This window comes from Macaca fascicularis, chromosome 20 (genome assembly GCF_037993035.2).
Source record: "Macaca fascicularis isolate 582-1 chromosome 20, T2T-MFA8v1.1".
NCBI classification, from domain to species: Eukaryota; Metazoa; Chordata; class Mammalia; order Primates; family Cercopithecidae; genus Macaca; species Macaca fascicularis.
In genome coordinates this window covers 23,409,868-23,436,378 of record NC_088394.1, presented here as the reverse complement: position 1 = coordinate 23,436,378, position 26,511 = coordinate 23,409,868, and the positions used below count along the sequence as shown (strand labels likewise).

Below are 26,511 nucleotides of genomic sequence, written 5' to 3'. Positions count from 1 at the left end.
GTGCACTTTACAATGAAATTCACTGTGTGAGTGTGGGCAAGGTACTAGTTTCCCAGTACTTCTGTCCCATAGTGGGAATAAAATTTGGGCAAGTCACAGCACTTCTCTTTCCTCAGTTTCCTCACTGGTAAAGTGGAGATTTTAGGAGGTATTTTCTTCATGGGATTACTGGAAGGATGAAATGATTTTGTGTGTGTATGGCAGCAGAACACAGCCTAGTACCCACAGTATCTGGTAGGTGTGAGCTCTCAAGCCTGCAACCCTGCCTCCTAGCATGCTGGAGTCCTAAGTGGGAAGGCTCCTCAGAAATGTGAAGACCTGGGTGTGTACCAAAAATTCTCAAGGGAATCACTGTGGGCATAGGTGACATATTTCTCGTACTTTTTTGTTTTCTTTTTTCAGATAGCATCTCACTCTGTCACCCAGGCTGGAGTGCAGTGGCATGATCATGGCTCACTGCAGCCTCTACCTCCCTGAGTTCAGGTGATCCTTCCATGTCAGCCTCTCAAGTAGCTGGGACTACAGGCATGTGCCACCATGCTCACCTAATTTTTGTATTTTTTTGTAGAGACAGGGTTTCATTGTGTTGCCCAGGCTGGTCTTGAACTCCTGGGCTTGGCCAAGTGATCTGCCCACATTGGCCTCCCAAAGTGTTGGGATTACAGAAGTGAGCCACCATGCCCGGTCAACATATTTCTTGTGCTTTCTAACATCAAATATTTAAAATATTCAAATCCTTCCATTCTCTCTTCCCAGAGCCCTCAGAGCCTGTGAGTATACGCTCTCTCTCTCATATAAAGTAACTTCCATTTGGCTTTTATCTTGCTACAGTAACACTTGCTGTGGACTGAATTGTTTCTCCATCCACCTTCCCATTCCCCTAAAATGCATATGTTGAATCCCTAACCCCCAGTGTGATGGTATTTGGAGATGGGATCTTTGGGAGATAATTAGAGTGAGAGGAGATCACGGGGGTGGGACCCGTGGGGGTGGGACACGGGGGTGGGACCCATGGGATCTGTGGTTTTATGAAAAGAGAAACTGAGAGAGAGAGAGAGAAAGAGATTACTTTCTTTCTATCGTGTGAGGACACAGCAAGAAGGCTGCTGTCTACAAGTCAGGAAGAGGAGCCCTGAGCAGAAACTGAGTTACTTAGCTTCCAGAACTTTGAGAAGTAAATGTCTGTTGTTTAAGTTACCAGTCTTTGACTTTTTTATTTTTAAGAGCTGGGGTCTCAGCTAGACTTGAACTCTTTAACTCCTGGGCTCAAGTGATCCTCTGGCTTCAGCTTCCAAGGCTGTAGTCCCATAAGCTGGGACTACAAGCTCATGCCACCTCTTCCAGCCCATTTTGATATTTTGTTGTCACAGCACAAGCAGATCAACACGATGCTTACTCTGCCTAAAAGCCACCCAAAACATTGAAAAATATGTATTTATTGTTTACAATGTGCTAATCATTTTACACACATTGTTTTATTTAAACCTCACAACTCTGGAGGAGAGTGCTATTATCATGTTCCATTTTACACATGAGGAGACTGAGGCTTGAGGCTTAGGTGACTTGCCCAAGGTCATAGAGCTATTGCGTGCCAGATTTAGATCTTGAAAACCAGCATTCACTCACCCACCCCCAGGTAGCCTCCAGGAATTCAAGCAGAAGGGCGTACTGATTCGGACATTTGTGGGAATACCTTACTAGCCTACAAAGGTACAAGGTGAGCCTTCTTAGTGGCTCAGGTGTGGATGAGCAAAGTTCAGCTTCCAAGACGGATGTGAGCCACTTTGGAGGCAGGGGAGTGAGTTTGTGTAGGAAACACCCAAAAGAAACAAAACACCCTCCGGCTCGGTTGGTTACGACAAGGCAAAACCTTTAATAACATGAGTGCTTATTACATTAGCTGCTTCGGGGCTCTGACATCTTTGATTTCTGGTCATGTTTTTCTAACACATAAAGGTGAATGCCTCCCTCAGGCCACCTGGGCGGTGGTTGGTTTCCTGAGGATTCGTGTGGGTAGACAATGGGGACAACTATGAACGCGCCTGATGGAGATTCAAAAATCCCCCCTGGCCACCACCCGTGACTTTTAGTAAAGTCCTCTTCCAAGGAGGGAAGAATGTGGAGGTCCTTCCAGTAAAGAAGGAAGAAAGGAAAACATCTGGCACAGATACACAGAGAGAGGAATGACATGAAGGGATTGGCTTGAAAAGTTAGGGAGGATGGAGGGGTTAGGACTTGGGGGGTGAGGGGCAAATGTGGGAGAGGGCTGAGTCCATTTGGTTTCATTCTTTGTAAAAAGTAATACCATCACGAGGACCATGCCATGCAACCTCAGAGACGTCTCTGTACACTTCCCCCAAGGCTGTGCTGGGCGTGGGGCAGAGGTCAGAGGTCAGTTCAGACGGGCGTGGTGCGCCTGTTGGCCGGATTATTATGCAGTGACTCTTTGAACTCTTTGGGTGTGGAATTGTGGAACTGTAGAAAAGCGTGGTCCCGGTCGGAGTTGAGGAGGGTCCCCATGGTGATCTTTGAGGGGTCCCGGGAGAGGGTGAACATCGAGATGTCAGTGGAAGGGATGGTGTGGAAGCCTTTGCTGATGGGGGACAGGTCTCGGGATCTGGGCTCGGTGGAGCGAGAACTTGACCGCCTCCGGAATCGATACCTGTAGGGTGGGAGGCGGGCAAAAGTAGATTTCTTCAGGAACTCCGAGTGAGATTTGGCTCGTAACTGCTGATGTTTTTCAATATAGATGTGCACGGCAACCACTCCTACAATTTCTGCGATGATGAAAGAGAAGGCTCCGAAATAAAAGGACCAACCATAGGAGTAACTTTTTTTGGAGTCACGCTGCCCGGGGTCTCCAGCGTTGGCTGATATATAAACTATGATGCCAATGATGTTGCTTAACCCTAAGAGAAGGGGAAAAGAAAAATACATCCTTTATAAACCTCAGCGAGAACTGTCACTTTCCATCTTAAAATATTTATAGAAAATGTGGAGATAATGGGGAGAGAGGATAATGGACTATAGCTGGGAAATCCAACCACTGAGATCTTCTTGCATGTTCTGTCACTTGGGAAATGAAGAATTCTGCTGCTCAGTTCCAGGCAATGTGTATTCAGCTAAAGAATACACCCTACTCCTACAGCAAGTACAGAAGAACTCAGAATGCACTTATTTTCCGTTAGAAGCAATTCATCTCATCAACACTTAATCTTTGGCACTAAGTCATGAAGATTGTAAAATGAACAAGATACACGCCCCTGCCCTTGAATTCTTTACCATAAGTGGCAAAGACTGACATGTAAATGCAATTACAGGAAAATACAGTAAGGGTTCTACCGGAGACACATAAAAATGATTCAGGAAGAGAAGGAGAGAGAAAGACTAAGAACCTGGCACTGAAGATGAGGTGACATTTGAGCCAGATCTGAAAATTAAACAAGGGTAAGCCAAGAGATGAAAGACTGTTGATGATGGCATGTGAGAGAAGGCATTGAGAATGACTTACTAGGGTTCTAACTTGGGTGCTTGGGAGGCTGGTGGCATTTTGAGCTCAAATAAGAGGCAGCAGAGAATCCAGGTTTAGATAAAAGAGGAGGTTTGAACACATTAAGTTGGAAGTGCTTATGGAAAGTCCAAATGGAGCTGCTCAGTGGAAATGTATGGGTCTGGAGCTGAAATTTGGGACAATAAATAAACCCATGGGGAAGAGGTGGGAGCTTACCAAGTCTTTTTATCTGCACAGGATATGATAATGCTTCAGATCAGCTGTTGTTTGAGCACCAGGGCACCAGGACTTGGGGAACAGGAAGCTGTTACCTCCAACAGGCAAGGCTTGCAGACTTAGCTTCCCAGAGTGCCAATATTGTTGGAAATAGCTGCTTAGCCCACAGGAGAGGAATCAGTTTCCTAGGTAGTGGTCAGTAGGAGCAGGAGGTTTGAGGGGCTGTGCACATCTCTGCCTACCTTTCTCATGTTCTTACTCCGAAGGGGATATGTCTCTTTTTGTCCCTTTGTTTCAAGGGCCTCATCCAGGGCTTGGTGCCAACAATGACTCATGGAGGTTGTTGGTACACCAGCTGGCATCTCTTTGCCTCCAAATTTAGGCTACCTGTAGGGTGGTGCTAAATGGAGGTTGTCCCTCATTATAGTTTCCAACAACAGTTGGTGAGTAACCATTTCCAGGAGCCTCCTGAATTCTCTCTCTGTTCCTTGAATGTTCCATACTCTTTGTGGGCATCCCCAAGATCTCCCTACAGTCCAGCAACTAAAGGGTTAAAGCTTGGTAGAGCAGGAGACACAGGACTGGGCTCCAGTTCCACCCTTCTGATTAGCTGGTGCACATCCAGTAGGGTTATTTGTTTTTTGTTGTTGTTTTTTAGAGATGGGGTCTTGCTCTGTTGTTACCCAGGCTGGAGTGCAGTGGAACAATTATAGCTCACTGTAACCTCAACCTCCTGGGCTAAAGGCATCCTCCCTCCTCACCCTCCGGAATAGCTGGGACTACAGGTATGTGTTACCAAGCACAGCTAATTTAATTTTATTTTTGTAGAGATGGGGTCTTGCTATGTTGCCCAGTCTGGAATTGAACTCCTGACCTCAAGTGATCCTCCCACCTTGGCCTCTCAAAGTGTTGGGATTACAGACATGAGCCATCATGCCCAGCCTCACTATGTTGAATAGGACTTCTGATTATATTTCATCTAAAACTTGTCTCCAGAGTACAGGGCTAAAATCTGCTGCTTCTCTCCTGCCTCCTCTTGGTTCTACCCAGCACAGACATTCAGCAGGTAGGCAGCAAGTTCTCATCACTGAGCTATTTCTTATGATGGGGGCTGACACATCCAGCTCTGTGTCAGGCTGCAAGAAACCACAGGGTGACAAACAGCTCCTCTTCCTGGAGTGTCAATTTGGCTTGAAGATGAGTAGGGAAGACATATTCTTTTATATTAAAATGAACATGGATATAATAAGGAGAAGGCAGAATTCACATGAATTTTTAAGTTAAATGGGAGTCAGACTTCAAAGACGTCTCAGCTCAATGAAGGTGGCTTCTATTGATGTCCCCTGACTCCCCCGGGCCATGTTTTTTCTCTCCTCTGCCGTGAGGAATATTTTGGTGGCAAAGTTTGGAAAGTCCCCAAAGAAGGTCTTTTTGGCGGCAGTGCGGTGGGTAGCGGGGAATGGGGGAAGGAAAGAAAGAAGTTCAAAGAGAGGCTCAGATGTTAGACTGGGCTGATAGGAAGCCAAGCGAGTTGCCCAATGATTTACAGGGTGCTTACCATGTGTCAGGCACTGTGCAAAATCTTTATATGCATCCTACCTATTAATCATTGCAGCAGGCCCACTTAAAAAATGATTTCCCTTTTACAGATGGGGAAACAGACACAGAGAAGGTAACTTACTTCCCGTGTCGAGCACAGCCATTAAATTAAAAGTAATTGCAAAAACCACAATTATTTTTGCATCAACCTAATAGAAAATGGTTGAAGTGAGATTTGAATCCAGAGCTCTTAGCCATGGTGGATTTAGATTTCAGTAACAAGGCTTAGGGAAAACAAGATGTGCGTAGGCAATTGCTTTGTCCTACTTTCAGACTGTAAACTCCCTGAGGGCAGGGACTAGGCTTATCTCCTTCATTGCTATGGCCTTAACTCCCAGCCCAGAGTCTGATTCATAGCAAGAGGGCAATGCATATTGAATGAGTGAGTGAGTGGAGTTGATATGAGAATTAAATGGTACCTTGTATGTGATAATAGCTACTATGTGTTGAACACATACTGGATGATAGGCACCACTCTGCACACTTTATTGCTACCAACTCATTTAATCCTCTTAACAGCTTCAAGAGGTGAGGCCATTATGATTCTCATTTTTCAGATGGGGAAATAAATGGAAGCACAGAAAGGTTAAGTGACTTGCCCAAGGTCACACAACAGGAAATTAGTAGAGCTAGATTTGCACCAGGCAGCCTGACTTCACAGCTTTACGCTCTTGGGCATTCTGCATAGTATCTGACACATAGTAGGTGCTCAAGAAAGGGTTGTTTTCTCTTTTTTTCCCCCGGCACTCTTATTTACGGATTTCAAGGGTTGTTAATTGCTTGCCTCAAATGATCAACCTTAGTGTAGATGAGCAAAGAAGAGCCTTCGAGAGTAGTGAATCCTCTAATCCTTTCACTTTAGAGGTGGAAAAACAAGATCTTCAGGTTCTTTGGGGAGATCAGTGGAAGGGTCTGGGATTAGACCCCAAGCCTCTGCCTTCCCATCAGGCTTCCTCCACAGACTCACACGCTTTCTAGTTCCTACATATCTAATCTACCTGCCATCCCTCACAATACCTCTTGTGAGAAGAAAGTTGCTGGTGACACACTCTTCCCTAACAATCCCCTTGGGGGACAAAATAATGATCTTCTCTCATTCTCAGGAAACTCTCACATCAGCATGACACTGGAACTGATCCTCTGGAGCGGCCAAGACCAAGCGCCTGGGAGGTCTGGACGGGGCCACCAGTGACAGGAGCGTGCCTCAAGACAAAACAAGTCCCTGGGTTTGCCAGATGCTAACATCTGTCCACACAGAGTAAGGTAGGGGCCACTGCCACCTGTGGGCTGATCTCATTCCCCTGGGGCAAGATGGCAGTTTTCTTTCTGGTCTGTTGCTTGAATCAGTTCTCAGAGACTCAGCTTTAGACAGTCTCCCTTTCTCATCTTACGGAGGGGGAAGCAGTGCAGAAGGAATTCAAGCAAGATCTTGTGGGGCTCCAGATTTTGGAACTGTGTTGTTGCTACTTTTCTAATACTGGAAAATCACATTGTGCTTTCTCTGTACAGTCTCTGATGTGGTTTGGCTCTCTGTCCCCACCCAAATCTCACCTTGAATTTTAATAATCCCCATGTGTGAAGGGTGGGGCCAGGTGGAGATAATTGAATCAAGGGAAGAGTTTTCCCCATACTGTTCTTGTGGTAATGAATAAGTCTCATGAAAGCTGATGGCTTTGTTTTTGTTGTTTGTTTTTGTTTTTGTTTAGATAGAGTCTCACTCTGTCACCAGGCTGGAGTGCAGTGGCATGATCTTGACTCACTGCAACCTCTGCCTTCTGGGTTCAAGCGATTCTCCTGCCTCAGCCTCCCAAGTAACTGGGACTACAGGTGTGCACACACCACGCCCAGCTAATTTTTGTATTTTTAGTAGAGACGGGTTTCACCATGTTGGCCAGGATGGCCTTGAGCTCCTGACCTCAGGATCCACCCACCTCAGGCTTCCAAAGTGCTGGGATTCCAGGGGTGATCTGATGATTTTATAAAGGGGAGTTCTCCTGCACAAGCTGTCTTGCCTGCTGCCATGTTAAGACGTGCCTTTGCTCCTCCTTCGCCTTCCACCATCATGTGAGGCCTCCCCAACCATGTGGAACTGTGAGTCAATTAAAGTTCTTTCCTTTATAAATTACCCAGTCTCGGGTATGTTTTTATTAGCAGTGTGAGAACAAACGAATACAGTCTCCTTCCAGCAAACCCCATGCAGCTGGTACTATTATCATTATGATTATGACCTATTTTGAGACAGAGTCTTGCTCTGTCACCCAGGCTGGAGTGCAGTGGTGTGATCATGGCTCACTACAGCCTTGACCTCCCAGGCTCTAGCAATCCTCCCACCTCAGACTCCTGATTAGCTGGAACTATAGGCACCCACCACCACGCCTAGCTAAGTTTTAAACTTTTGTGCAGATCGGGTCTCGCAATGTTGCCCAGGCTAGTCTTGAAGACCTGTGCTCAAGTGATTCTTCTGCCTCGGCCTTCTAAAGTGCTGAGATTGTAGGCACGAGCCACCAAGCCCAGCTGCAGTTGGTACTATTATTATTTGCCATGTTCTAGTCAAGGAAACCAAATTACAGAGAGATGATCACATTTCCCAAGGCCTGATTGGTGGATCCAGGATTGAAATCCAGGGGGGTTGCAAGCCACTGTTCCTCACCATTTTATACTGTCCACCACTGTCCCCTTCCCAATCAGTACTCTGCCATCACCTTGCAAAGTTTGAAAGTCATCACCAGAGTCCAGCCCCGTCTTCCTCCATCCCTGCCCTGTTCTTTGCTTCTTTAAAGCATTTCATCCAGATGGCACTGATCCACCCCAAGAGGAGTGGGCTAGGAAGAGATGGTAAAGGGATGAAAGCAAGGATGAAGGATGAAAACCCAGAGGGACGCAAGGAAGACAGGACACCAGTGAAGGGATGGAGGTGGAGGAAGGTGAGAGAAGGCGGAGAACAGGACCCTTTTCTGAAGGTTGTCTCTCAGCGTCCTTGCCACCCTGTGCCTTCTTCTGGTCAGGGCTGCTATTGACTATAAGGTCTTGCCCCAGAGCATCTCGGGCTGCTGGTCTTTACCTTGTTCCCAGAGATGCGTGGAATGATAAGAGGATTTGAGCACTTCAAAAGCTGGATGGGGCTGGACTCTCGTGATGACTTTCAAACTTTGCAGGGTGACGGCAGAGTATTGATTGGCATAGGAACAGTGGAGGAGAGTATACAATGGTGAGTAAGAGAGGGTTGAACAATAATTAGCTGGCAAACACATATCTCGAAGGGCCAGAGATAGTACATGAACATGCCCAAGTGAACACACAAATGCACTTCTATATTTTTACATTTACTTATTTATTTTTTAGAGATGAGACCTCACTTTGTCACCCAGACTGGAGTGGAGTGGCAAGGTCTTGGCTCACTGTAGCCTTGACGTCCTGGGCTCAAGCGATCCTCCCACCTCAGCTTCCTGAGTAGCTGGGACCACAGGTGTGCAGCACCACACCCAGCTAATTTTTTAATTAAAATTGTTTTTTGTAGAGATGAGGGTCTCACTACGCTGCCCAGGCTGGTCTCGAACATCTGGACTCAAACAATCCTCCTGCTTTAGTCTCCCCAATCAGTTCACACGTACCACGTATGCAAGCAGCAAGCGTGTATGTACACTCTTATACATCTCTCTCTCCTTCTCTCTTTCTCTCTCCTGCCCCTTTCTTCTTCCCTCTCTCTGTTTCAATCTCAGCTGATCCTGCCATGCTGTTTCCTACCCATTTTTCCTTCATGCCGGCTTCAGCTAGAGTTTTGGCATCTTCGGTTCTAATGAAATTCTTTGAGTTCTCATCCTTAGCACAACTGGAGCATTTTCTTGCTCCTTCCCTGGAGGGAGCCCTGAATAGCATTGCCTCCTCCACGTGGCCCTGGCTTCGGTTTGGTATCTGTGAAGATCTCAGGGCTGGGGCCAGACACTCACCTGCAGAGACAAAAAAGATGCCCGCGCTGAGAATGACATTGTGTCTGCTGCGGTGGAACTCGCTGGCTGCCACGCAGAGCCCGCCGAAGAACAGCAGCGTGACACTGAGGATGGGGAAGACACTGGAGGCCCTCACAGCTCCTGCGGAGAGAAGGAGAGAGGCTTCTGCCTGTGCCCAGCCAGCCCCTGGGGTCCTCCCACTGCAAGCACAGGGGTACCTGAGAGGAGGGCAGCACAGGAGGAGAACAGAGCCTATGTCTAACATGAGCATGAGACCAGGCGCTCAGGGCCTGTGCTTAGAAGGAGTCTTAGCCCTTGGGGTTGATGCTCTGCAGTCACCATCCTGAGAGTCTTAACAATTTTATAATGGAATGTGTGTTTTGTAAGTGAAGTCGGATGGGACAATGACACACGCGCTGGGGCTTGGAGACTTGACTTATGTGGAACCCCACTCCCTACCTCCCCACCTATCACCAACACCTTCCCACCTCCCTGCCTCCCTGGAAAAGGCTCTCAAACACCCATTCTCCCTCCTCAGCCCAGCGACTATTGCCCCTGCTTTCCCCTTGGTGGGAGCCCAGGCATGGACACAGGGAGAGTCAGAGTTGGGTGTAAGCCCCAGGTCCCTGGGAGGGTTTGCACTCACCAGGGAGTGTTCCTGAACCCAAAGAGTGTGATATTAAATGGCAAATAGAAAACACCATGATAGATCGAGAGAGATGGCAGAAAAAATTAAAAGTTTTTTGTTCTGTTTTGGTTTTTTGTCTGGGGTTTTTTGAGATGGTGCTTATTCTGTCACTCTGGCTGGAGTGCAGTGGTGAAATCATGGCTCACCGTAGCCTCACCTTCCAGGCTCAGGCAATCCTCCTGCCTCAGCCTCTCAAGTAGCTGGGACTACAGGCATGTGCCACCATGCGTGGCTGATTTTTGTAGTTTTTGTAGAGATGGGGTCTCGCTAAGTTACCCAGGCTGGTCTAGAACTCCTGGCCTCAAGCAATCTTCCCGCCTCAACTTCCCAAACTGTTGGGATTACAGGCATGAGCCACTGGGCCCGGCCTAAGCGCCCAGGATTTTCATTTCACACTAGACCCTGCAAATGATGCAGCCAGCCCTGTATACAGGGACTCCCATCAGACCACATGCTGCTCATTAAAATGCAAAATCTTTCCCTGCACGCATCTACATTTGCATAGTAGAGAGTGTGACAACACCCATTGAATACCCATTTAGTCACGAATGAACAAATGAATTTGCTTATTCATTTGACAAACATTTCCTGAGCACCTAATAGATGCTAGGTGCTGTGGCGGGTGCTGCAGTCAGAGCTGACATGTTTAAGCACCGCAAGGGCACAGGCACTGCCCTTCAGAAGGGACACTGGCTGAGGAGTCGAAGCAGAGTCCTGGAGGTCCCTGTGTCAGCTTCTTACTAAATACTTTCTGGATCATGGAAGGCCCTAAGGTCATGGGAGAGGGGCCCCATGTGGTTGAGGTCCCAGTATTTACCCATCCAGTATAAGAGTATTTTCTGGTGGATACAGGCCAGAATACATCAGCTGAATAAATTCCGTGCTCATTGGTTTACTAAGGAGCCAGGGGTCCTGTCCTCATGGGGCTTATGCTCTAGTAGCAATGACAGGCAGGACCAGCTACATAATTTACAGGGCCTTGTGCAACACAAAAATGTGAGGCCTAGGTGGGCATGGTGGCTCACACCTGTAATCCTAACACTTTGGGAGGCAGAGGTGGGTGGATCGCCTGAGGTCAGGAGTTCAAGACCAGCCTGGCCAACATGGTGAAACCTGTCTCTACTAAAAATACAAAAATCAGTTGGGCGTCGTGGAGGGCACCTGTAATCCCAGCTACTTGGGAGGCTGAGGGAGGAGAACTGCTTGAACGCAGGAAGTGGAGATTGCAGCGAGCCGAGATTGTGCCATTACACTCCAGCCTGGGCGACAGAGCAAGTCTCTGTCTCAAAACAAACAAACAAACAAACAAAAAACAGTGAGGCCTCTTGTTTCAGAATTGTTAAGAATTTCAAGATAGTGACAGCAGAGCATGGAACCAAGGGTGGGGCCCTTCGGAGGGCCAAGCCCTGTGTAACAGGTAGGACCACAAGAATCCTACGCCTGTAATCCCAGCACTTTGGGAGGCTGAGGCGGGAGGATCACCTGAGGTCAGGAATTTGAGATCAGCCTGGGCAACATGGCAAAACCCCATCTCTACTAAAAAATAAAAAATCAGCCAGGCATGGTGGTGTGCGCTTGTATTCTCAGCTGCTTGGGGGGCTGAGGTGGGAGGATGACTTGAGCCCAGGAGGTGGAGGCTGCAGAGAGCCAAGATCGTACCACCGCACTCCAGCCTGGGCAACAGAGTGAGACCTTGTCTCAAACAAACAAACAAACAAACAACAACAACAACAACAACAAAAACCCCATAACCCAGGCAAGAGCCCTTCATAGCTTGGACTGGGTGAGGGTAGACCTGAGGTGGTAAGATGTAGCCAGATTCAGGGAGTACTTTATATTTTGAAAGTAAAGCCAACAGAATCCACTGATGGATTGGCCGTGGGCTGCTGGTTGTGTTTGGTCTTAGGTGCTGAGCGAATGGAGGAGCTTCTCCTGACCAACGACACATACGAGGTATGTGGGCCAGGGAGGGACACGAGTTTATTTTGGTTCAGGGGTTCAAAGCTTAGTTCACGTTAGTCAGTGTTCAAGCCTTTAACCTCCATATTCACTAGGTGTTTTTCTGCCTGTTTAGCTCCGGTCATTTTCATTTGCTACTGCACTTTCATTGTTTGCTTGTTTGTGTTTTCAGTTTTCTGAAAATTTGGTAACTTATTTAACCTGTGGGCCTAGGAGGGATGAAGGGGGAGGCCTGAAGTGGGGGGGCTGAAGGCACACAGGTGTGAGGAGGTCAGGAGATGGAGACCATCCTGGCTAACACAGTGAAACCCCATCTCTACTAAAAATACAAAAAATTAGCCAGGGGAGGTAGCGGGCACCTGTAGTCCTAGCTACTCGGGAGACTGAGGCAGGAGAATGGCGTGAACCCGGGAGGTGGAGCTTACAGTGAGCCGAGATCGCGCCACTGCACTCCAGCCTGGGCGACAGAGTGAGACTCCATCTCAAAAAAAAAAAAAAAAAAAAAAAAAAGAGAAGATGGAAGGGATTTTGCTCTGGTTTTGAAACTGCCCAATCCTTCCTTCCTTCCTTCCTTCCTTCCTTCCTTCCTTCCTTCCTTCCTTCCTTCCTTCCTTTTTCTCTTTCTTTCTTTCTTTCTTTCTTTCTTTCTTTCTTTCTTTTTCTTTCTCTCTCTCTTTCTTTCTTTCTTTCTTTCTTTCTTTCTTTCTTTCTTTCTTTCTTTCTTTCTTTCTTTCTTTCTTTCTTTCTTTCTTTCTTTCTCCTTCTCTCTCTCTTCTCTTCTCTTCCCTTCTCTTCTCTTCTCTTCTCTTCTTTTCTTCATGGAATTTCCCTCTGTCACCCAGGCTAGAGTGCAATAGTGTGATCTCGGCTCACTGCAACCTCTACCGCATGGGTTCAAGCAATTCTCCTGTCTCAACCTCCCGAGTAGCTGGGACTACAGGCACATGCCACCATGCCACCCTAATTTTTGTATTTTTAGTTGAGACTGGGTTTCACCATATTGGTCAGGTTAGTCTCGAACTCCTGACCTCATGTGATCCACCCGCTTTGGCCTCCCAAAGTGCTGGGGTTACAGGTGTGAGCAGGCATGTAACCATGCCTGGCTGAAACTGGCCCAATTTTCTAATAGGCTGGATGCCCATGAACTGAAGCTTGAGAAACTTACATGTGTAAGTTTCAATGAAATGAAATGCACCTGCTGCCTGTCACCCAACTCCTATTCCTTGCCCCTCCTGTTTTCCTTCCTGGCTATATCAACCCTTAACTTTAATTAGGCATGATTAGTGTCCTTGCTGAGTTCTGGCCTGCTGCAAAGTCCTGCAGTTCTATTATGCAGGCTTGCAGGAGGCAGAGCTGGCTCCTGGTTCCTTTAGCTCCTAGATCGAGGGGGCCATCCCAGGGAGTGAGCTCTGGGGTTCTGTATGTGAGTGTAGCTTATTTTTAATGGGCCCAGCTGTGGGCACAACTTAGTTATAATTTGTAAAAATGTACACAGATGACCCATGGGTTTCCAGTTGGATTCTTGCCTTGGGCCCTTGCAAATATTAGGGGTCGGTCTCCTCCAGTGGTTTCAAGCACCTGTTTGGGACTTGTGGACTAACCTTTAAAGGGATCATTTGCATTGCATATTGACAAGAATCGCTTGAATATTCAATGTAATGAGTGTAATTAATAAAAAGTGAATACCTTTTAAAAAATCAAAGGATGATTAACCTTTGATGTGTGCCCTAAGAAAATGATCTGCATGTTTGAAGCTATGGAACTGTGTTGGTTCCACAAAAGTGGATATTTGGGCCTGCCACAGTGCTCATGCCTGTAATCTCAGCACTTGGGGAGGCAAAGGCAGGTGGATCGTTTGAGGATAGGAATTTGAGACCAGCCTGGGCAAGGCATAGGGGGACCCCAACTCTACAAAAAATGTAAAAAGAAATTAGCCAGACATGGTGGTTGTGGGTGCCTGTAGTCCCAGCGACTCAGGAGGCTTGAGCCTAGGAATTTGAGGGTGCAGTGAGATATGATCGTGCCACTGCACTGCAGCATGAATGACAGAGCAAGACCCCATTAAAAAAAAAAAGGTTTATGTTTGAAACATGTGGATAGGAGATATGTAAATGTGACTGTTTCCCAAGTGGTGCAATCATCATTTGGGAACCCATTGGTGGGGAGATCCCACTCTTTGCCCCACAAATGAGATGCAAGCAGATTCTGTCAACTCTGGCTATAAGTGTCTGCCTCAAACAGGAAATCTGCTGCTGCCATTTTCTCCTAAGTCAGTGGAAGTCCATCTTGCATTTGTTTTAGCCCAGTGGACACATGGTGACTTCAGATCAAAGAGGTTTTTACTGTCTTCCTTCCCTGTTTCTCCTCCCCAAACTATATGGAGCTAAGTTAAGGTCTTAAGGGTGGGGACATAAGCTTGTTCTAGTGTAGCCCCACCACTGGAGTCTGAGTAGGACTTTCTGAGTCCAGTGCTGTGTTGTGGGAGTCTCTAGTCAACAGAATCTGTGGGCTTTGAACTTTCTGCTGTCAGAGGCGTTGGAAACAGAGCGACTCCATCTTGAATAAGGGCTGGGTAAAATGAGGCTGAGACCTGCTGGGCTGCGTTCCCAAGCACAGGATGAGATTGGGGTCAACACAAGATATAGGTCACAAAGGCTCTGCTGTACAACAGGAGGCAATAAAGAAGCCAGCCCAAACCCGCCAAAACTAAGATGATAATGAAAGTGACCTCTGGTTGTCCTCACTGCTCATTATATGCTAATTATAATACATTAGCATGTGAAGAGACACTCCCACCAGCACCATGACACTTTACAGATGCCATGGCAATGTCAGAAGTTACCCTATGGTCTAAAATGGGGAGGAACCCTCAGTTCCTGGAATCGCCTGCCCCTTTCCTGGAAAACTCATGAATAATTCGCCTCCTATTTACCATTAATCAAGAAATAACTATAATATGCTAGGTCAAGTGGTCCATGCCACTGCTCTGTTGATGGAGTAGCCATTCTTTCGTTTCTTTACTTCTCGAATAAACTTGCTTTCACTCTACTTTGTGGACTCACCCTGAATCTTTCTTGTGTGAGATCCAAGAACCCTGTCTTGGGGTCTGGATCTGGACCCCTTTCCAGTAACGCTGCTATGGGTTTATGCTGTAGCCTACCCCAAAGAGCACAGGAGAAAGAGGAAATAGCAGAAAACAATCCCAGTCCCACCAGGGTTGTGGGTCAGGACAGGGGATGGCAGAGTGAATACCAGGGCAGGGAGAACCCTGCGGAAATGCGCTCCCAGCCCTACGTGGCTGGATCAGGCTGGATCAGGAATTCCAAAACTCTCAGCAGGAAATCTGTGTGCTCGTTAAGTCCTCTCCTAACCTTAGCCAAATTCTGCTGCTACTGGTGAAGCCTAGGAGGAAGAGCCATCTTCCCAGACCAGAGAAAAATACTTTGTCAGAAAAGTTATGGGCCTCTCCGAAGAACTTAAAATCAGCTATACAAGTTGTGAAGTAGAAGTCACAGTTCTGTTTAGTCTCTGACAGGGCAAACGTCAAAATGTTTTATCAACATAGGAAAGAAAAACAAAGAAAATAGGTCGGTCGCGGAGGCTCAAGCCTGTAATCCCAGCACTTTGGAAGGCCGAGACGGGCGGATCACGAGGTCAGGAGATTGAGACCATCCTGGCTAACACGGTGAAACCCCGTCTCTACTAAAAAATACAAAATACTAGCCGGGCGAGGTGGCGGGCGCCTGTAGTCCCAGCTACTCGGAAGCCTGAGGCAGGAGAATGGCGTAAACCCGGGAGGCGGAGCTTGCAGTAAACTGAGATCCGGCCACTGCACTCCAGCCTGGGCGACAGAGCGAGACTCCATCTCAAAAAACAACAACAACAACAACAACAAAAAAAAAAAAAAGAAAAAAGAAAAAGAAAATATATGGGCATTCTGGTAAAACCCCACTGGTGACTAACACCATTCTCTATTGAGAAGATGCAAGTAATCTGTGTCATCTCTCAAAATTTGGTCAAGCTACATCTCTAAGTGTGGCTAATTTTGCTCTCCACACTGAATCTTTTTGAGCTGCTGATGTGAGGAGTGAGAAAAGAAAACAGCGTTTATCTGAGTAATGCAAGTCCTTTTAATGATCAGGCCCAGAGAGACATTAAAATGAGGCAGTATCACGTCCTTCCCTCCTCTTTGAGCTGCGTGCTCATCTCTTGACAATGCTTGCTTTTGCCACAAGTAGCATAAATTAACCTAATAATGCTGCATCTGACACTATCCTCCACACCCTATAGCCAATCACTAATCAATATTATTGATTAGTGCAAAGGCACAATCATGGCTTACTGCAGCCTCAGCTTCCTGGGCTGAAGCAATCCTCCCACCTCAGCCTCCCGAGTAGCTGGGACTAAAGGTGTGCACTACCATGCCTGGATAATTAAAAAAAAAAAAATTATGTAGAGTTGGTGACTTGCTATGTTGCCCAGACTGGTCTTGAACTCCTGGCTTCAAGTGATCCCCCCATCTTGGCCTCCTAAAGTGCTGGGATTACAGGTGTGAGCCATTGCACTTGGCCTCATTATCCTTTTGAGTGAACTCAACACACATACTTGCTGAAGAAATTACACGGAAATCCCAAATCAGGTTCTCTCTGTGCCTCGACCAATAGAAGGCTCATCTCTGCAGTGAATTTTGCTATTGCTAATCCCATGCAAGAAATGGGAGCTAATGCATATTGTCTCCTGACTGTGTGTTGGGCCCTAAGCTAAGTGTAATATGCGTTAGTTTACTTAATTTTCATGACCCTGTCAGGTGGATGGCATTATAACCTCCATTTCAGAAAAAAATGAAGGAAGTTAGGAACTAGAGAGGTAAAGCCACTTGTCCCAGGTCCAGCCCAGCTAGTAAAGTCAAACAAGGGTCAAAGCCCAGATTCCAGAGGCCTTGGCTCCAAGCCACCACACTCTCTTGGCTCCTACACGCTGTAGTTGTGACAGTTCATGTCATATCCAGGTTACCGAGTTTGGAAAAATCCTACAGAGACATTGGTCCTATCCCAGTAGGATTGAAACTGGAGGGAAGTCAAAGGAGAGGTGAACTTGGGTTTGTATTTATTCTCCTAGGCGTTGCCCCTTGGGACCTCACACATTAGCATCTCACCTCACCCATTAGCACTCTGCCATTAGCACCTCCAATCCCCTCCCGGGTAGGTGAAAACCTGCATTCAAGCTGGCGAAAGTTCCTTAGATTTTTCTCCTAAACTGACTAAAAAGAACTTTTCAGTTTTGACTCACCTACTTTTCCGTCTCTTTTCCTTCCTCCCTCCCTCCCTCCCTCCTTCCCTTCCTGCCTTCCTCCCTTCTCTTTCTTTTCCTCTCTTTTTCTCTTTTTCTTTCTCTTTCTCTTTCTCCTTTTCTTTCTCCTCCTCTTTCTTTTCAGAGACAGGGTCTCACTCAGTCACACAGGCTGGATAGCAGTGGTATGATCATAGCTCACTGCAGCCTCAATCCCCTGGGCTCCAATGATCCTCCCACTTCAGCCTCCTGAGTAGCTAGGAGTACAGGTGTGTGCCACCACAAGCAGCTAATTTTTTAATTTTTTGTAGAGATGGGGTCTTGCTATATTGCCCAGGCTGATCTCGACCTCCTGAGCTCAAGCGATCCTTTCTGGCCTCTGCCTCCCAGAGTGCTGGGAATACAGGCATGAACAATTCCCCACCCCACTCCCTGCTTCTTCTTTCTGTTTCTAATTCACTGACACTAAAGGGGCTTAGCTCTCAGAACCACATGAATGTCTCTGTACCGGCACATGGGGCTTCTTTGCACTTGTCCATCTCTAGGGATGGATGCTGAGGAACCTCCAACTCAGAGGCAGCTGGGTGATGGCAGGGGCCCATCCCTTCCTCCCAGAGAGACTCCAAAAGCCGGGGAACTTACGCAGGAGATACTCAGCTGTGTCCTGTTCGTAGTCAGCATCTTCAGGGAAGTGATCGATTTTCTTGCACACACCTCGGAAAGCCCCTGTGGAAACAGATAAGGGTTCTGAGCCTGGGGGAGGAGACAGAGCTCCGGGGGCCCAACCTGGGTCCTCACCTCTGGCTGTTGGGGGCAGTAGGGTTGTTCGGCTGGTAGGCCCAAGAGCACCTTTATTTTTTATTAGAGACAGGGTCTCATTCTGTGGCCCAGATTGGAGTGCAGTGGTACAATCATGGCTCACTGCAGTCTTGAACTCTTGGGCTCAAGTGATCCTCTCACCCCAGCCTCCCAAGTAGCTGGGACTATAGGCGTGTGCCACTATGCCTGGCTAATTAAACATTTTTTGACAGTGAGAACAAAAGGTCTCACTATCTTGCCCAGGCTGGCCTCAAACTCCTGGCCACAAGCGATCCTCCTGCCTCAGCCTCCCAAAGTGCTAGGATTACAGTCATGAGCCAGTGGGATCAGTCACCAACAGCGGGCTTCTTTAGGGCACAAAAAAGAGATGAGTGGAGGCCAAAGATAAACAGTACCAAGTGGGAGATGGAAATGTGCTGCTTTTTAGATTTTGCAGGATGTTGGGATCCACTTTACAAGGGCAAAAACACCATGAAACATAAACACTAATTATGAGGACGATCTTATCTTTCCCCTCTCCTCCAGTCAGTGAAGGTAAAAGCAGGTAGAATTCAAGTATATCAGTTTTTTTCTGCTCATTTTACCAATGAGGAAACAGGGCTTAAGAATTTTTCTTCAAATCACTCTGATAAGTAGTTATTTAGGTTGATGCAGAAGTAATTGTGCAATTACTTTAGTTATTCAGGTTGGTGCAAAAGTAACTGTGCAATTAGAGATGGGGTTTCACCGTGTTAGCCAGGATGATCTTGATCTCCTTGTGCAATTGTGTAATTACTTTTGCACCAACCTAAATAGAACCGGCATTCCAACCAAGAGCTGAATCCAGGCATTCCAGAATAGTCCTCTCCCCCCAGCGATGTTCATATCTGACCACAGGACCCTCCCTTTCCTTCTCTGCCCTCCCAAAGGATCACAGCTCACTGTCCCTCGCTATGAGGTTACCCCTTCAGGAGCCTCAGATTTGCTGAACGTGCATCTTGAACATTTGTCCACATTGGCTGACTTTTGTTTTGTTTTGTTTTATTTGAGACAGAGTTTTGTTCTTGTCGCCCAGGTTGGAGTGCAATGGCACGATCTCAGCTTACTGCAACCTCTGCTTCCCAGGTTCAAGAGATTCTCCTGCCTCAGCCTCCAGAGTAGCTGGGATTACAGGCACCTGGCACCACGCCTGGCTAATTTTTGTACTTTTAGTAGAGATGGGGTTTCACCATGTTGACCAGACTGGTCGCGAACTCCTGACCTCAGGTGATCCACCCGCCTCGGCCTCCCAAAGTGCTGGGATTACAGGCATAAGCCACCTTGCCCAGCCGAGGTGTGGATGTTTAATCATCATTTTGGGTATTGGTTAACTAGACAGTTAACCAGTCTCTGGGGGCAGTTAATAGCTCTGCTAGTTCTTTTAAAGGAAAATGAATTTTCCAGAAATTATGCATTCTTGTCCCTTTCCCTGTCTGTGTAGCTGGAGTGGAATGTGGCGGGGTGGGGGGGGGGCAGGCGGGCATCGTGATGTCGTGGAAAATGGACAACATTCAGAATCAGACAGAGCTGCCTTGGTATTTCAGAGCCATTATTGTAAGAATGAAATAAGGCTATACATGAACATGAGATAATTTTTGCAAAGCTCTAGGCATGTCTTAATAATGGCTGACACTTATTAAGTGCTTCCGATTGGCCAGGCACATAGCTGAAACCTTATATCCCTTATCTCATTTACCCTGTTTACCACCCCAGGAGGTAGAGGCTATTAATATTAACATTTGGTAATGAGACAATGGAAAATCACAGAGGAGATGGTGTCACAGCTGGTGAGTGACGGAATTGATTTTTGGAGCCAGGTTTCAAAGGCTGTGGTTTCACCATTACACTATGAATAGTAGTCATTATTATTATGGCTACTATCATGATGTCTATTATGATCTCATAAAAATAAGAGTGTCATATATTTAATTTCTTCTATAAGTAGGCTCCAGGCCAGAGCCATTTCACAATAAATGCCTTCGAATATGTAGAACATCTCCTTGGTTCTGATTCTCTGCTTACCAGGCAAAGAATAGACTCAGAACCAGGAAGGAGGTTCAGGAAAGAAGACTCAAGGAAATTCCTAGAAAAAAGACAGACCCATAACTTCTTCCCTGATATTGAAAAAAAAAAAAGGCCTTATTTATGCTTGTTCATAGTTTACAGTTTCATTTATATATTCCTGTTTGGTTTTACGCCCCATCCCCTTCCAGTTGACTGGATAAGAAATCATAATAAGTAACACACGTGTGCACCTACTATACACCAGGTGCCATTCTAAGCATTTATGTTTTTTTTTTTCTGAGACCGAGTCTCGCTCTATTGCCCAGGCTGGAGTGCAGTGGCACGATCTCAACTTGATGCAACCTCCTCCTCCCAGGTTCAAGCAATTCTTGTGCCTCAGCCTCCCAAGTAGTTGGGGTTACAGGCGCCCGCCACCACGCCTGGCTAATTTTTGTATTTTTGGTAGAAATGTGGTTTCACCATGTTGGCCAGGCTGGTCTTGAACCCCTGACCTCAGGTGAACCACCCACCTCAGCCTCCCAAAGTGCTGGGATTACAGGTGGGAGTCACTGCGCCCAGCCACATTCACGTGTTTTATCCTCTTTAGCTATCTAAATGACTTTACGAGGTGCCTAATGTTATTTTTTATTTTTTTATTTTTTGTTTTTTTTTGAGACAGAGTCTCGCTCTGTCGCCCAGGCTGGAGTACAGTGGCATGATCTCTGCTCACTGCAAGCTCTGCCTCCCGGGTTCACACCATTCTCCTGCCTTAGCCTCCCAAGTAGCTGGGACTACAGGCGCCCACTACCACGTCCGGCTAATTTTGTTTTTGTATTTTTAGTAGAGACGGGGGTTTCACCGTGTTAGCCAGGATGGTCTCAATCTCCTGACCTTGTGATCTGCCCATCTTGGCCTCCCAAAGTTCTGGGATTATAGGCGTGAGCCACCGTGCCCGGCCTGAGGTGCCTAATGTTATAATGAGGCAAGGTTATTAATACAAGGAGGAAATTGAAGCTTAGCCAAGTCACTGATTAACTCAAGGACACAGTTAGACATTTACTAGCTGACCCCAGAGATAAAGTTCCTAACTATTATTATGAATTGCACTCTCTTCAACAAGTCTCAGTGTTGTGAGCTAAGTTCTTTGCCTGGCGGCTTCATGATCATTTTATAGCCCACCCCCTACTATTGATGTTGGCAATGAACTGGACCAGTGGCTTCTCCGTTAACTATGCTTCCCCATGGCACGTGCCAGGGGCACCTGGGCAGGGGAGGGGTGTTGGCAGTGACACCGTCCATTGTTAGTTGATTTCCATACTCCTCGTTATTTGCTGTTTTCCATACTTGAATTCCACGAAAGATTTCAAAGGAAGAAAGTGTTCAGGTGAAGATGGAATGGGAACACTACTAAATACAGACCAGTCAAAATTATTGAGGGAATTAGGAACCACATACGTGTGGGCATCTGCTTGCAAAATGGGCCTATTCATGGTGGCTTCAGGCAGCTTGAGACTAAGACTTAGAACCAGCAAATACCCGAAACTCCTGGAGACACAGTCACTAGTTTTGTTGTTGTTGTTGTTTGTTTGTCTTTTAGGCAGAGTTTCGCTCTTGTCACCGAGGCTGGAGTGCAGTGGTGTAATTTCAGCTCACTGCAACCTCCACCTCCCCAGTTCAAGTGACTCTCCTGCCTCAGCCTCCCGAGTAGCTGGGACTACAGGCATGCGCCACTATGCCCAGCTAATTTTGCATTTTTAGTAGAGACAGTGTTTTGCCATGTTGTCCAGGCTGGTCTTGAACTCCTGGCCTCAGCTGATCCACCTGCCTCAGCCTCCTAAAGTGCTGGGATTACAGGCGTGAGCCACTGCGCCTGGCCTGCAGTCACCAGTTTTTACTGTTCTAAAGCAGCTTACTACTACCCATGTTTGTATGGCCCGTGAGCTAAGAATGGTTTTTGCATATTTAGATGGTTGAAAAAAAAATTGAAAGAAGAATATTATTTGTGACCTGTAAAAAAATGTGAAATTCAGATTTCAGCCTCAGAAAATAAAGTTTTATTGAAACACAATCATGCCCATTTGTTTATATTGCTTCAATTTCCTGATTATAACATTAGGCTCCTCATGAAGCCATTTTGAGAACTAAAGAGAATAAAACATGTTGATGCCACTATCACAGAGTTCAGTATTTGCCACAGAGACAGCAAAGCTGAAAATATTTACTCTCTGGCTCTTTAAGAACAATTTTGCTGGTCCCTGGTTTAAAGATTTCTGTCCCAAGAAGGAAAAAATGGAAAGCAAAGGGGAGTTTGGGCCTTCCTGGGATAGAAGACATAATCTAGACTGGTGTTTCTAAAGTAGATAATAGTGGCTTCTGGGGCAAATCTGGGTTGCAGACTGTTTCATTTTGTGGTTTTATCTGTGTGTGTTTGTTTTACGTGCAATACTCTTTTGCATATTTTATTTTTAAAAATTAAGCTTCTGCATTTTATTTTATTTTATTTTATTTTATTTTATTTTGAGATGGAGTCTTGCTCTGTCACCCAGGCTGGAGTGCAGTGGTGCGATCTCAGCTTACTGCAATCTCCACCTCCTGGGTTCAAGTGATTCTCCTGCCTCAACCTCCTGAGTAGCTGGGATTACAGGCGCCCGCCACCACGCCCGGCTAATTTTTGTATTTTTAGTAGAGACAGGGTTTCACCATGTTGGCCAGGCTGGTCTTGAACTCTTGACCTCAGGTAATCTGCCTGCCTCGGTCTCCCAAAGTGCTGGGAGGACAGGCGTGAGCCACCGCCCCTGGCCTATGCTGCTGCAATTTAAAATTCTGAATATTTCACATTAAAAACTGATTTGCAGTTTCTCTTCAAAAACGGGGACCTCTGTCTCACATTTCCATGCGGGAGTAATGAATCCCTGGATGACGTAGCTGACATCAGCAGCCCTCTTTAGACTGGGTGTAAACTCTCCAGTTGGCCAAAGTCCCCACCTAGCTCTATATTCTTGCCTGGCCCTGTAGATATTCGAGTTTGCAATCCCTGAACCAAATGTATTTAGTAGGAGCCCAGTCTTTGGTGTCCCACGTGGGCATGAATCCTGACTCAGCCACTTACTAGTTGTGGTACCTATGGCAAATTACCTCTTCAAACCTCAGTTGCTTCTTCTACAGAATGAAGATAATAATAGTAACTTCATGAGAAGTTGCCATGAGAATCAGTTGAGGCAGTTATTACGCCAGTTGCTGTTCTCAGCACTTTACACATAAATCTTTTAATTAGGCAATGACATAAAGCACTTAGTTCAGTTCCTGGAGTATGGTAGGAACTCGATATATTACAGCTATTATTACCGTTGGTTTTGGTAGGTATTTTAGGATCACAAGAGACACATTGGTGCCATGGTGAGATTTTAAGAAGCAATACAGAAGGAAAAGGAATCAAGAATTTTCCCCAAGGAAGACTCCACACTGAAAATGAATCTGCTGGCACCCCATGTCATACATGCATCACAAAGTGAGCTTGGACATTCATGTAAGTAGCATATTGCTGGCTCCCAGAAATAACCACTATTTAGCATTTTTGTATATTTCCTTCCAGGCTCTTTTTCCCCTGTGCTTTCGCATACAAATGGCTTTACAAAACTGGGATCGTGCTGTTCTTCTCACTTATATTTTCTTAGGAGTATCTTCCCATATCAGTAAATCTGAGAAAAGTAGAATGAGATTGGACTTGCCCACCCACTGCAGAAGATGGAACCAAGAAAAATGGTGAAGACATGTAGACTGTAAGGATGAAGTCAGGATGCAGAGAGGAGCACTGTCCTGGCACAGCTTTAAGCTCAGGCATCGGAGTAGAGAGAAGTAGAAGCTAAAGCAGGAAGAGGATCAATGGCGTTTGGTTTGGGGGCAGGATCCGGTGGTTACAGGTGAGGGAGGACAGGGGCCCAGCGAAGGGCATGTGTGAGAGCTGGGCCCTGAGAATTCATAGACCCCAGGACCCGGGAAGAGGTTTGGAGTGAAAGACAGAGCCAAAAGAGATTTCCGGAGGTGCTGAATGAAGCACAGTTGCAGAGACCAGCTTTTTGGTGGCCACAGCTTCATCCTGGGGAAAGAAGATCGTACCAATGGTTTGTCTCTGGTTCAGACAATGGAAAAGTACTTCCTTCACATGAGGAGGGGTGCTGTCCTTAAGCGGATACTTTTTTTGTTTTTCTGCTCCTTTTTAGTTGACATGTAACAATCGTACATATTTATGGGATACAGAGTGATACTTTGATACGTGTACATAATGAATAATGATCAAATCAAGATAATTGGCAAATCTATCTCTTTTAGCTTTTGGAAAAGATACACTAAATTATTTTATTTATTTATTTATTTTGAGATGGGGTCTCACTCTGTTGCCCAGTCTGGAGAGCAGTGTCATGCTTATGGCTCACTGCAGTCTCGACAGTTTGGGCTCTAGTGACCCTCCTACCTCAGCCTCCTGTAGCTGGATCTACAGGTATGCACCACCACACCTAGGCTAATTGTTATATTTTTTGTAGAGATGGGGTCTCATCATGTTGACCAGGCTGATCTTGAATTCCTGGGTTCAAGTGATCCTCCCACCTCAGCCTCCCATGTAGCTGGGACTACAGGTGTGTACCACCATACCCAGCTAACTTTTATATTTTTTGTAGAGATGGGGGTCTTGCTATGTTGCTCAGGCAGATCTTGAACTCCTGGACTCAAGCAATCCTCCCACCTAGGCCTCCCAAAGAGCTGGGATTACAGGTGTGAACCACCACGCCTGGCCCCACTAAGTTATTGTTAACCATATTCATCCTACAGTGCTATAGGACATTAGAACACATTCCTCCCCTCTAGCTGTAACTTCTGACACTTTTTCTTAAAGGTTAAACCCTAGAAATTTTCCTACTGAAATCAGCACTGAGATAAGAATGCTCACCATTGCCTCAATTATTTGTTATGGTTCTATACATTCTAGCACAAGAAGGAATAAAACAGAATTAAGAGTTACAAGCAACAGAAAAAATTAAAAAAAGGAATAAAATTACAATTTTCCCAGGTCATAGAATTAACCTACTTAAGAAACTGAAAGTAGGCCGGGCGCAGGGGCTCACGCCTGTAATTCTAGCACTTTGGGAGGCTGAGGCGGGTGGATCACCTGAGGTCTGGAGTTCGAGGCCAGCCTGGCCAGCATGGTGAAACCCTGTCTCTACTGAAAATACAAAAATTAGCTAGGCTTGGTGGCGGGCACCTATAGTCCCCGCTACTCGGGGTGCTGAAACAGGAGAATCTCTCTAACCTGGGAGGTGTAGACTGCAGTGAGCTGAGATGGCACCACCGCACTCCAGCCTGAGTGAGACAGCGAGACTCCATCTCAAAAAAAAAAAAAAAAAAAAAAAAAAGGAAGAAGCAGCTGAAGGCAATTAGCTGAAAAAACACAGTAGAATGAATGAAAGAGCTCAGTGAGGTGGTTTCTTACACGATACTAAGCCATACAATAAAGCTGTAATAATTAAGTCATTGTGGTACTGGCATTTTAAAATCACATTTACTAGGATATTTTTTCAATACCGAGAAATCATACAAAGAAAACAAGAAACAGTCCATTACCCTTTATTCAGTTAATCCCTTTTAAATTAAAAAGAATAGATGTACGTAGAGAATTAAAACAGTATGGAAGGGATTAAACGTGCTTTCTCCACCACCAAAAATTCTCTCACCTGATAACTCAGCAGAATAATTTTTTGTTAACTGCACGTGGAGTGAAATTATGTCTAAGCTGAGAGCTGAAGGTTAATTAGAAGTTAATCAGAGGAAGGGAGGTGTGTTTCTCGAAGCAGAGGGAATAGCATGTGTGATGATGAGAGAATGAACAAGAGAAAAACTCATTTGGGAACTCAAAGTAGCTCAAGCTGTTTAGAGGATGGATGGTCTGGAGGACAGATCCAGTGGGTACAGGTGAGAGGAGAGGGGTGATGGGAACCGGGGAAGGTAAGTGTGAGAACTGGGTTATGAAGATTGATTTTAGGTCCTAGGGATTCCCTAATGCCCAAGACAGAGACGATCTTGATCCTCGGAACTTGCATTCTCATTGAGGAGAGAGACTATAGACAATATATCCGAGCTTTGAAAGATACAAAACACTGGGGCTGGGCACGGTGGCTCATGCCTGTGATCCTAGCACTTTGGGAGGCTGAGGCAGGCAGATCACTTCAGATCAAGAGTTCGAGACCAGCCTGACCAACTTGGCAAAACCCTGTCTCTACTAAAAAAAAAAAAAAAAAAAAAAATTAGCTGGGCATGATGGTGCGTGCCTGTAATCCCAGCTACTTGGGAGGCTGAGGCAGGAGAATAACTTGAACCCAGGAGGTGGAGGTTGCAGTGAGCCGAGATCTTGCCACTGCACTCCAGCCTGGGTGACAGAGCGAGACTCTGTCTCAAAAAACAAAGAATAA

General features: G+C 46.2%; 1 protein-coding gene and 1 long non-coding RNA gene across 5 annotated transcripts in view; one reads left to right on the top strand and one right to left on the bottom strand.

Moving 5' to 3' along the window:
• Nucleotides 1–1,853: 1,853 nt before the first annotated feature.
• Nucleotides 1,854–26,511, bottom strand: part of CACNG3 (calcium voltage-gated channel auxiliary subunit gamma 3) — a 108,009-nt gene continuing 83,351 nt past the window's right edge. The window contains exons 2-4 of one of the 3 annotated variants that reach the window (XM_045383109.2): nt 17,852–17,935; nt 9,274–9,414; nt 1,854–2,909 (exon numbers count right to left, since the gene is read on the bottom strand). In XM_045383109.2, the coding sequence (XP_045239044.1) occupies nt 2,398–2,909; nt 9,274–9,414; nt 17,852–17,935 (737 nt within the window). In that variant the 3' untranslated portion in view covers nt 1,854–2,397. The remainder of the gene's footprint in view (nt 2,910–9,273; nt 9,415–17,851; nt 17,936–26,511) is intronic. The other 2 variants (XM_045383110.2, XM_045383111.2) reach the window with 2 other exon arrangements.
• On the top strand, nt 2,917–9,342 carry LOC123570684 (uncharacterized). Of its 2 annotated transcripts, none has more exons than XR_010583959.1 (4): nt 2,917–4,512; nt 6,430–6,589; nt 7,033–7,417; nt 8,107–9,342. It is a non-coding gene; the product is annotated as an uncharacterized lncRNA (long non-coding RNA). The 2 variants fall into 2 exon arrangements; XR_006694944.2 differs by having other exon boundaries at nt 2,917–3,447; nt 8,107–9,340.